The sequence below is a fragment of the Prorops nasuta genome, unplaced genomic scaffold (genome assembly GCF_024137725.1).
Source record: "Prorops nasuta isolate Cenicafe-Biocafe unplaced genomic scaffold, Cenicafe_Pnas_1.2 PNAS00024, whole genome shotgun sequence".
NCBI lineage: Eukaryota > Metazoa > Arthropoda > Insecta > Hymenoptera > Bethylidae > Prorops > Prorops nasuta.
The window spans coordinates 1,329,077-1,339,522 of record NW_027116821.1 but is presented as its reverse complement, the minus strand read 5'-3'; the positions used below and the strand labels follow the sequence as shown (position 1 = coordinate 1,339,522).

At 31.6% G+C, this 10,446-nt stretch overlaps 1 protein-coding gene and 1 long non-coding RNA gene across 2 annotated transcripts; both read left to right on the top strand.

The window, feature by feature from the left end:
- The first annotated feature begins 3,623 nt into the window (after positions 1–3,623).
- On the top strand, positions 3,624–4,973 carry LOC136781796 (putative nuclease HARBI1). The gene is made up of 5 exons (XM_066740797.1): positions 3,624–3,805; positions 3,879–4,171; positions 4,250–4,554; positions 4,621–4,865; positions 4,964–4,973. The coding sequence occupies exons 1-5, from the start codon at positions 3,624–3,626 to the stop codon at positions 4,971–4,973; spliced, it is 1,035 nt and encodes a 344-aa protein (XP_066596894.1).
- Positions 4,974–6,253: 1,280 nt separating this feature from the next.
- LOC136781884 (uncharacterized) lies at positions 6,254–7,185 on the top strand. Its single transcript, XR_010824021.1, has 3 exons — positions 6,254–6,566; positions 6,640–6,926; positions 6,997–7,185. It is a non-coding gene; the product is annotated as an uncharacterized lncRNA (long non-coding RNA).
- The last annotated feature ends 3,261 nt before the right edge of the window (positions 7,186–10,446 follow it).

Below are 10,446 nucleotides of genomic sequence, written 5' to 3'. Positions count from 1 at the left end.
TTTTCAGCAGAGTTGTAACTTTTTCCTCAAGGCGGTTACCTTTTAGGTAATAGTGAGTTAGCTTTTCACTGTATTCAAACAATTCCCTCATTAAGCTATCACGTACAGTCATCGAATTACGTAACAGAGCAGCCATATTCACAGCACTTGTCTCATCAGTAACATCACATTCTAAGTTTGAAATTATTTTCTTCTTGGCATTAAATGCATTCCTTTTTTTATCAAACTTTAACGTATCATTGTCAATTTTGTGTGAATAATTTCTCACTTTACCGGTATTGAAACCAGATCCGAATTTATTTATCGACATAGTGAAGTAGCACGTTGAACTAAGAAAATCTTGAAACTGCAATCTCTTTTATAAGATACATAGGTTTAGTAACAGCTAGGACTTAATAAGTTGCCCTATCAAAATATTAATATTCCTGAAATTGATGTTAAATTGTTATTCTCCCCAATAGGGGAGACTATTAAAACTATACCCTTTCATTTAGAGGATATTTTGTTATTCGCTGCATAGGTTTTTGTTAAAGCCATGCAAAGTTATAATTCCATGCTCGATGGAAAGTTAATTCCTTGCACGATATCAGCAACTTATCACAATAGCTATCTACAATTTAACTAACGAGAAAAGGGGGGATTGCGGTAGCCACCTAGCGGCAATTACTGGTACTATCAATTAAATTGAACTAGTTCACCCGTGTGTGTAATTACGTAATATTAAAATACCATTAGCGCGAAAGAAGATTAAGGAAGGCAGTCACCTAGCGGTGACTACTGGAACTAGCAATTAACTCAACCTAGTTTTTCTGTGTAGCAGAGTCGGAAATAGTTAGGCTACGTAAGGTAACTAACCATCGACTTCGAAGGGTGAAAAAACCTTCCCTCAACTAGGGCCCCGTAGGATAACTTAGGTCCCCGTAGGATAACTAACCAACGGTACCATAGGGTGAAAAATACCACCTCCCTAACCAAACCCGGTCCCACTATAAGACCTTCCAACTGTGACATAGGGTGAAAAATACCCCCTACCTAACCAAACTCGGTCCCACTATAAGACCTTCCAACTGTGACATAGGGTGAAAAATACCCCCACCCTCCCTAACCAAACGCGATCCCACTATAAGACCCTTTCCTTCCTCATCCCCACCACTACCATACTAAGAGAGTCTTATCCCCACCCATCCCCCTTCCACACCACAAAACAGCTTCCCCCACTCCCTGTCATCGGAACCGCATAGCTCCTCTACTTCCATCCTAATTAAACTAGAATTATTAACTGATTTCATTGAACAATTTTATTTGCCTTTTAATCACATATAAAGGTATTTACAATGTAATCATGAAAATATAATTATTGAAACATTCAAACACCTATTTTCCTTTCATAAAATTTCAATGTTATTTTCAAATCATTATTAAACAGATGATATAGATCATATGTATAGATCAGTTAAAAGTAAATCTTATTTATCAAAGGTGCTTATCCTTAAATTAACCCTAATATTAAGCTCAAACTTTTTAATTCGTAACCGTATCTACATAATACTGACGACTCTGGAGGAAACAAACTATTTCATATTCAATTTGAGAATGGTATGGTTCTTTTCGAGGTATCCCTTTTGTGAATCCTTCTGAAGGACGAATAAGCTTCCAATGTATCTTTCTCATCTTGCTCTAGCATCCCCTTTAGTGGTTATTGTCCTGTACAGTCGCGTCTGTTATTTCTGTCCCGCCTTCGAGCTGCTAATCGACTAGCAACACTTTCGAAATATCGTGGTCCATGGTATTCAATGCTGTCTGATATTTAAAATAAGGAGACTGTATTCGTCAGTATGAACCATGTTTTTATATATGCGTTACGCCACCAAGATGACATAGAATTGGCCACGTCACAATATATATATATATATATATATATATCTGCATGGATTTGAAAACTTCTTTTAATTCAATCACCTGGATTTTTTGTACAAGCATTTATAGGTTTTACATTGTGGTATAAAAAAATCTTGAATGAATATATACAAATAATTAAATTTAAGAATAATGTTAAATTTTTCAATGAAAATCCCTGTAAGTAAAATAACAGGAATTACTAAACAAAAATGATTATGTTAAAATAAATTTATTTAAATGAAGAATAAATAATTTAACCTTTCCTCTCGCTGCAATCTCTTCAGCTTAATTTCGGCTATATCTGCTTGGGCTTTGTAGAACCGATACTTTTCCTTCTGGACTCTAATTTTTTCTTGTATATGAAGCTTGTAAGCAGCTGTAACCTCGTTCTCAATTGTTGCTGGTACTGCAGCCCTCACAGCGCTTTTAGTAATATTTTTAAGGGGGCTGCTGATGGGCTTTCTCAGACTACTTGGTCCCGCTTCATTTCCCCATGAGGTAATGGCTCCTTCTTCTCTTAATGCCTAAAGTAGGGAAATTTTTAATAATTGAATTATCATTCATATGCAAATGAATATTTATTATTTACTTGGAATACTGTTGTACAAGGATCATCAATATTTTCAGGATCACTATCTTCCAGCAAATTGGATACAGTGCTGATGGTGTTAGCAGATGATTCTTTCCAGCTCTTTCTCAAAGTGTTGCAGCCTTGAATGGAAAACATATGGCATTGTGACGTAGGGGTTGGCATTTGATCGCTTCCGAAGCAATTTGTTATCCCTACTGCAGATTTTCCTAATAAAGAAGCCACCCTCTCTAAAATCTCATTGCGAGCCGGTGCCTTAGATTTTCCACCACCTAATAGAAAAATTTCATATGTATTTTATGTATATTTAATATATATTTATCAATTATTTATTACCTGTTTTATATAGTTCAGCCTTATGAGCTGCTGTATATTTGCGGGCATTTGCTTTTAAAGCTTTCCAAGACGCTTTTAAGTCTATTTTTGCCCATTGTCCATCAGTAGCCTTATCAGTTTCATTTTTTATTTTCGCCCACGCCTTTTCTTTTTCACCTTTCGTAGTACCATCCGTTTTCTTATCTTCTATAACCATAAAGTATTTTTCAATTATAGAAACGAAAAGTGCTTGATTTTCTGCTTTTTTCTGAACCATCTTGAAAAAAAACGAACTCGTTTTAATACATTATATTGCAACAATAGGTGAGAAGCTATTTATCTATGTCAAAGTTAATACTATGGGCGGAATCAATACTCAAAACTAAAATCAAATTTAACTCAACAAATATTTATGACGAAGATTAAGATAAGCATTGAATTAAAGGTTAAAATGAGACAATTGATCTTAGTCAAGACCGTACTAAGCTTAAGTTCCGTTTATTGATGCCGCCTATGTTACTGTTCATTTTTACCATTTTTTTACAATGACATTGATCTTTATACGAAACGCTGCTGTAAAATCCGCTAACTTGGCTTTTGATTTTGGACAATTATGCCAGAAATCAATTAACCCAAAACAACAAACAAACAGAATTCCATCATTGTGTATATGTAGTGCCCCTTGCCAACTCCATTTTAAATCGATTTTTTTGTTACTCTGGGCTAATTTCTGGCACTATTGTTTTCAAGAATAGAAAACTAAAGAACGTAAATAGTTACACGAAATTTCACGTATAAATCTTTTTCTACTGAAATTAAGATGGAAGATGTGCAAGAAGGACAGCATCAAAGACGGCTAAGACAGCCACGTAGGCAATATAAAAGAAATAATTATTTCGAAATATACAACGACGAAGAATTTTGTCAACGGTTTCGCTTAACAAAAACTCAGACTTTTGAAGTTCTTGCACAAATTGAGCACAGAATAGTGCAGGTTAACAAGTATGTATACATTATATATATCTTTTTATTATTAACTATAGAATATATCAAATTAAAAAAAAAATCTTTATAGGAATAACGCTGCAGTAACACCAACAATCCAATTGTTAGTGACATTGAGGTTTTATGCTACAGCATGTTTCCTGCAAGTAGTCAGTGATTTTATCGGGATGTGCACCACAACAGCACAAATAATTGTGCATAGGGTTTCTCTAGCCATCGTGAGCGAATTATTTCACAAATATATAAAGCTACCAAAAAGAGAGAAAGAGATGCTACATGTAATGACCGAGAATTTTAAAATATCTGGAATGATACGCGTGATTGGTTCTATAGACTGCGTGCATGTACGCATTCAGTCATATGGTAAATATATAATTTAATATACATAAATTATATATTCTGATTGAATACTTTTAACTCATTATTACATTATTTCTTTAGGAGGAGATGACGCCGAACTTTGGAGATGTAGAAAAGGCTTCATGAGCATTAATGTACAATGCCTGGTAAATAGCAATCTGGAAATAATGGATATCGTTGCAAGGTGGCCAGGCTCAACACATGACTCTACCATTTTCGCAAACAGTCGCTTAAAGCAAAGATTCGACAATTTCGAATGCGACAATGGTGTGATATTAGGAGACCGAGGATATCCAAACCAACGTTACTTGATTACTCCTCTCGCCAATCCTACTACGCCTGCAGAGGTCTTATTTAATGAGGCACACATACGTACCCGTTGCATGGTAAAAATTAAATTTAAAAATTGAATTTTTCCAATTAATTTTAATCTCTTTTTATTAAACTTTTAGGTAGAAAGGTGCTTTGGCAGTTGGGGCAGAATGTTTCCAGTGAGCAGCGGCAAGTATGGCACCAGATTTCAAACGCCAGAACGTACAATAAATGTTATCCTTGCATCAGCAATTTTATATAACATTACTCGACGCGATAAGAGAAAAATTCCACAAGGCCTTGAACCTTATCTAAATATTCCTGAAACACATGAAGCACCTTGCACAGATGATCGCCAACATTTGATTGAAGAATATTTTTCTAGGTATAATATATTTATGAACAATCATAATTCATACATTATTATAAATATGTATACAGTAAATATATAAAAGTTAATGTAATTGAATTTAATTTAAATAGATTAATATAGGGTGATCCACAATCACAAATGTAAATAAGTCAACTGTACGTGCAGTGAGTTTAAAAGCCTCTCTTCTCCATGTTTACTCGTAGCTTTCTTCTAATAATTGCTTATTTTTATCCTCCCCTAAATTTATACATTGGCAAAGATGGACTTGGAGACTTGGCGGTGTGAGAAGCAAATAGAAAGTCTCAGACAGCATTGAATACCATGGACCACGATATTTCGAAAGTGTTGCTAGTCGATTAGCAGCTCGAAGGCGGGACAGAAATAACAGACGCGACTGTACAGGACAATAACCACTAAAGGGGATGCTAGAGCAAGATGAGAAAGATACATTGGAAGCTTATTCGTCCTTCAGAAGGATTCACAAAAGGGATACCTCGAAAAGAACCATACCATTCTCAAATTGAATATGAAATAGTTTGTTTCCTCCAGAGTCGTCAGTATTATGTAGATACGGTTACGAATTAAAAAGTTTGAGCTTAATATTAGGGTTAATTTAAGGATAAGCACCTTTGATAAATAAGATTTACTTTTAACTGATCTATACATATGATCTATATCATCTGTTTAATAATGATTTGAAAATAACATTGAAATTTTATGAAAGGAAAATAGGTGTTTGAATGTTTCAATAATTATATTTTCATGATTACATTGTAAATACCTTTATATGTGATTAAAAGGCAAATAAAATTGTTCAATGAAATCAGTTAATAATTCTAGTTTAATTAGGATGGAGCTTCACAGTCTATTTAATTCTATTAATACATTTGTTTACCAAATAGTTCATAATATTTTTTATCATAAAACTCAAAAACATTATTTCATAATGTGTACATTAACACATTCTTGTATCTTACAGACTAATCAATAATACAACAATCTAGATAATTCAACCTGTCAAAATTATCATATACTATCCATTTTTAAAATATCTGCTTCAATGAAAAATGACGTCACCAGATCTTGCAGTCACTGCTGCCAACTTAAATTTCCATCTTCAGGTTTTCGCTTGTTATGTTGTACATGAGGCTTGCCTGAATTGCTTCGTTAAAACGGCCCTAAGGGCCATTCTTACCGTTCCAGGTTAAGTAGAGGTACCAATTTCTTAAAATATTCCTACACTTTCGGAAAATTTTTTGCTTTAAAGTTTTCAACCTGAAATATTAATAGTCTGAAGTTATTTTAGGAAAAAGCGAGGGAAGTAGATAAGGCTTGATTAATTCAAACGAAATATAATAATTTTGCGATAGTCAAAAGTACTATAGTAAAATAACATAAAAGGTCTCATGTACCGCTATTGAAGATAAATCGGGTATATTCACAGAGTTTAGTCATATAATAACACATGAATATGAATAAATTATTTCCAATGAATTATCTAATTATGTTGGATTTCTTAGACGAAGAAGAAGAAGAGTTGGATGAAAATACGCAGTGCATGTTTAAAAGAAAGACGAGAATAATAAGACCGCGGATGAATTGGTTCAATATATATAATGCTGATGATTTCAGAAAACGATTTAGACTTCGTAAGGAAGACGCTTTAATATTATTGCAGAAAATTAGCCATACGTTGACTTTTAAAACTGATTGGTAATTGATATTTCATATTAAAAGATAAATAAACATTAATATATTGTCATCAATTGTATTTCATCACTTTCAGGAATCATGCAATATCACCAATGATTCAGTTGCTAATAGCATTAAGGTTTTATTCCACTGGCTCCTTTGTTATAATTATATCTGAATTTGTTGGGGTTTCAAATGCTTCCGCTACTAAAATTGTACATCGGGTGTCTTCTGCGATTGCTGCTTTAAGTAAAGAATATATTAAATTTCCATTAGAGCCTGAAGATATTTTGCGAACCCAAGCAGGAAATTTTGAGAAGTCAGGATTCATAAGAGTTCTGGGCGCAATCGACTGCATACATATTACTATTCAATCCTATGGTAAAAGATCATACATTTTTAATAATACAGACTATTAACTGTTTCACCAAGAGGATTATCTTTGCTGTAGGTGGAGAATATGCAGAGCTATTCAGAAATAGGAAGGGGTTTTTCTCGTTAAATGTCCAGGTTATTGTAAATTCCAAACTGCAGATAATGGATATTGTTGCGCGATGGCCAGGATCCTCGCATGATTCAACAATTTTTAACAATTCGCGTATAAAACACCGTTTTGAAGTTGGCGAATTCGGAAATAGTTTGCTTTTGGGTGATTTTGGTTATCCTAATCTACCGTATTTATTGACCCCATTGATTAATCCAAAGTCACCAGCTGAAATACTTTATAATGAGGCTCAGATAAGAACTAGATCAATGGTCGAAAGGTGCTTTGGCATTTGGGGAAGAATTTTTCCCGTATTAACTATCGGCTCTCGATTCAGAACGCCAGAGAGGACCATGAATGTTATTATATCTTGTGCCGTTTTATACAACATCATTAGATCAAACGTAGAAGAAAATATAACCATTGATCAATACAACAATATAGTAAGAAATTATAATGAAAATTTACTTGCAGACGAGAGAAGATATTTGATAGAATCTTATTTTCAAAGGTAGGTGTTAAAAATATTTCAGTAAAAAAAATAAGATTAATAACTATTGTTTGTTTTAGCTGTCTGTAAGGATTGTGAAAAGTATTAACCTCTCTTGATTCCATTTTCCTAAATAGACTTTTTGTTGTTCTTGAGAGCGTCGTAAAATGATTCCACTGTAGATATCGTTTGATAAAGAAATATTGTAGGATTATTATTCGTGACAACTGAAATATGTAAATTAGTAGTTTGAAATAATGGAATGTTCAAAATGTATGGATTTTTTACCTGGGTATCAAGTTTGCTATAAAAAATTTCATTGAGTAACTCTTTAATAAAATGTAATAAATTAAAAATGTATTCTTCTATTTTTGTACAAAAAAAATATTCAGGAATAATAAATTCTTCTTGGCTTATATTAACAAAAAAATAGACAGTAATATTAAAATAAATCAAAAATATCATTTTAAATAAAAAAATAAAATTTGGTAATTTCAAAAACTATAATATACTGAATAATATTAATTTTTTAACTAGTCTGATGAGTCAGAACTATTAATAACCTGTATAACGTTATTGTTATTTTCACATTCTTTTTGTAATTTATATTCTAATAATTTAACTTTTAGCCTTTCTTTTTTCAGTTGTTCGCCTAAAACTTGTATTTCTAAATTACTTTTCTCATTTAAATCCTTTTTCATTAAGTTGCTAAGCTCAATTTTGCTTTGCAATAAATTTTCCTGCATGTATTTTGTATCATTCGAGGACCTTGAAATAGAGCTTGTTGAAATTGATGGTCCTTTAATAACATTATGTAGAGGTTTGCTTAAAGATTTTGATAACTGTTTTGAGTTCCATTTCTCCCACCTATTAATTTCTCCTTTGCCAGTTAAATACTATAAAATAATAAAAAAATAAGTCTTAGGATCAATTTTTATATTACATTTTAAAATCATAATTTTAATATTATAAACCTTAAACACTTCATCAGTATTTGGATCCTCGTTTTCTTCTTCATATGCAATAATTTCTTCTATCACATTAATCGTTTCCTTCGCAGCAAATTTACCATCACTATCATTTACAGTTTCTAGTCCATCAACAGAAGTTTTTATAATCTCATATGCCTTATTGTAAAGAATATTTGATGTAACATTATTTGATCCACCTCCTAAAAAAAAAGATAATACAGGAATTGTTAATTGGAAACCAATAATTTTCAATATTATCACAATTACCTGTTTTATATGTTTCTTCCTTTAGTTTTGCAAAATATTTTCTGGTACATTTTTTAATATTAGACCATAAAGTTTTTAAAGATCCTTCACTGGCATCTTTTTGCATTTCTTTATTAAATTTAACACATATTATATTCCATGTTCTATTTTTTTCATACAATCCTACAGCATCAGTTTGTTTATTTTCAATAATCTTTGAATATTGTTGAATGATATCAACCAATGCTAATTTTTCTTCAAATGAATAATTTTCATTTCTGTTCTTTTGGCTAATGTCCATGTTGCAGCTCTTTTCGTCGTTTTTTGTTATATTATAATAACCTTTGTTTCAGCTTTAAAATAAATCCTAAATTATATGAATGTACGAATTTCTAATTCTTCTTTGTACCGTCTACCATTGATATATGTGGCTGAGTATGTACCTAAGTTTTTCTGTATTTACTTCCTCTACTTCTTTTTATCTATTACCATGGGTATGACTTCAGACTATTAACATTTCAGGCCTAAAACTATCAAACAAAAAATATTTCGAAATTGGTACCCCTACTTAACTCGGACCTTCTACGGTAAGAATGGCCCTAAGGACGATATCTTGTTACTTGACTATAGCATAATTCACTATAGGAATATTACCAAATTTCGTTTAGGGTGAGTCCGACCAAAACCTGTAAGGTAAAATTTTACCATGTAGGATTGCCAATTTTTCGAAAATACATATGCTGATTGGCTAATTAACAGCAAATTGGCAATCCTTATTGTAAAATTTTACTTTACAGGATTTGGTCGGACTCACCCTTAATTTAGTTGTATTAAACGTAATGAATAAAATTATTTGAGACAAAATGGTATCTATAATGAACAGTAAAAAATATAATTAAAGTAACAAAATAATTAAAAATCCAATGCTTTTAGTTTGATGCGATAATATGGTGAAAGCAGCCAGCTTTAATGAAAACTGAATACCAAAATATTATAAGAACCGAAAATCGTTTAAATGAATTGCAACTAACTATTCTACATATCATAAATTTATTTAAATGATTACAATAAAAGAATATATAAAATATTTTAAAGGTTGTCCTTTAATAAACGTTCTAATTGAAACATGGGGCATTCCTCATCAAATCACGGAGCTCAGAAACAAACTACTTTTTATTTTCTTGAAAATTATTTACTGTGTAGAACTTTTTGATATAAACTTCAGTGTAAATTTGTAGAATTTTTCATTCATTCTAAAAAAACTTGTGAATTGTTGAAAATTCAACGCTTTAACGATTCCGAGATTTTAAATGTTTATATTTAAAAGAAGAAGTAAGATATTTCAATGTTCGGCATGCCAATTTCCTCATCTTGAATTGAATTTTATTGTAAAAAAATATGAAATAATAATTTCCCTATTATCTATTTATTTTACATCGAATCAAAGTAAAATTTTTAGTTTTTCAAAGTGAAGATCATTTTTCATTTTTTTTTTAATTCTCAGATAAAAAACAATTTTTAAGGCCAATATAATCATGGAACAATCTTCGGTTCTTTTGTTTACGTCAAAATAAGAAGAAAATATTTTTTTTGTAGGGTGATGATTTGTAATTAAAAGATATATGATACTTTCTTCTTCATTTTAAGCATAACAAAAGAACCGAAAATTGTTCCATAGTCGCATTGGCATTAAGAATCGTGTTTTTATCA

Coding starts and splice junctions, on each gene's coding strand:
- LOC136781796 (XM_066740797.1), top strand. CDS start 3,624: ATGGAAGATGTGCAAGAAGGACAGCATCAAAGACGGCTAAGACAGCCA. Junction 4,172..4,249: donor TGTACGCATTCAGTCATATG/GTAAATATATAA, acceptor TTATTTCTTTAG/GAGGAGATGACGCCGAACTT. Junction 4,555..4,620: donor ACATACGTACCCGTTGCATG/GTAAAAATTAAA, acceptor TTAAACTTTTAG/GTAGAAAGGTGCTTTGGCAG.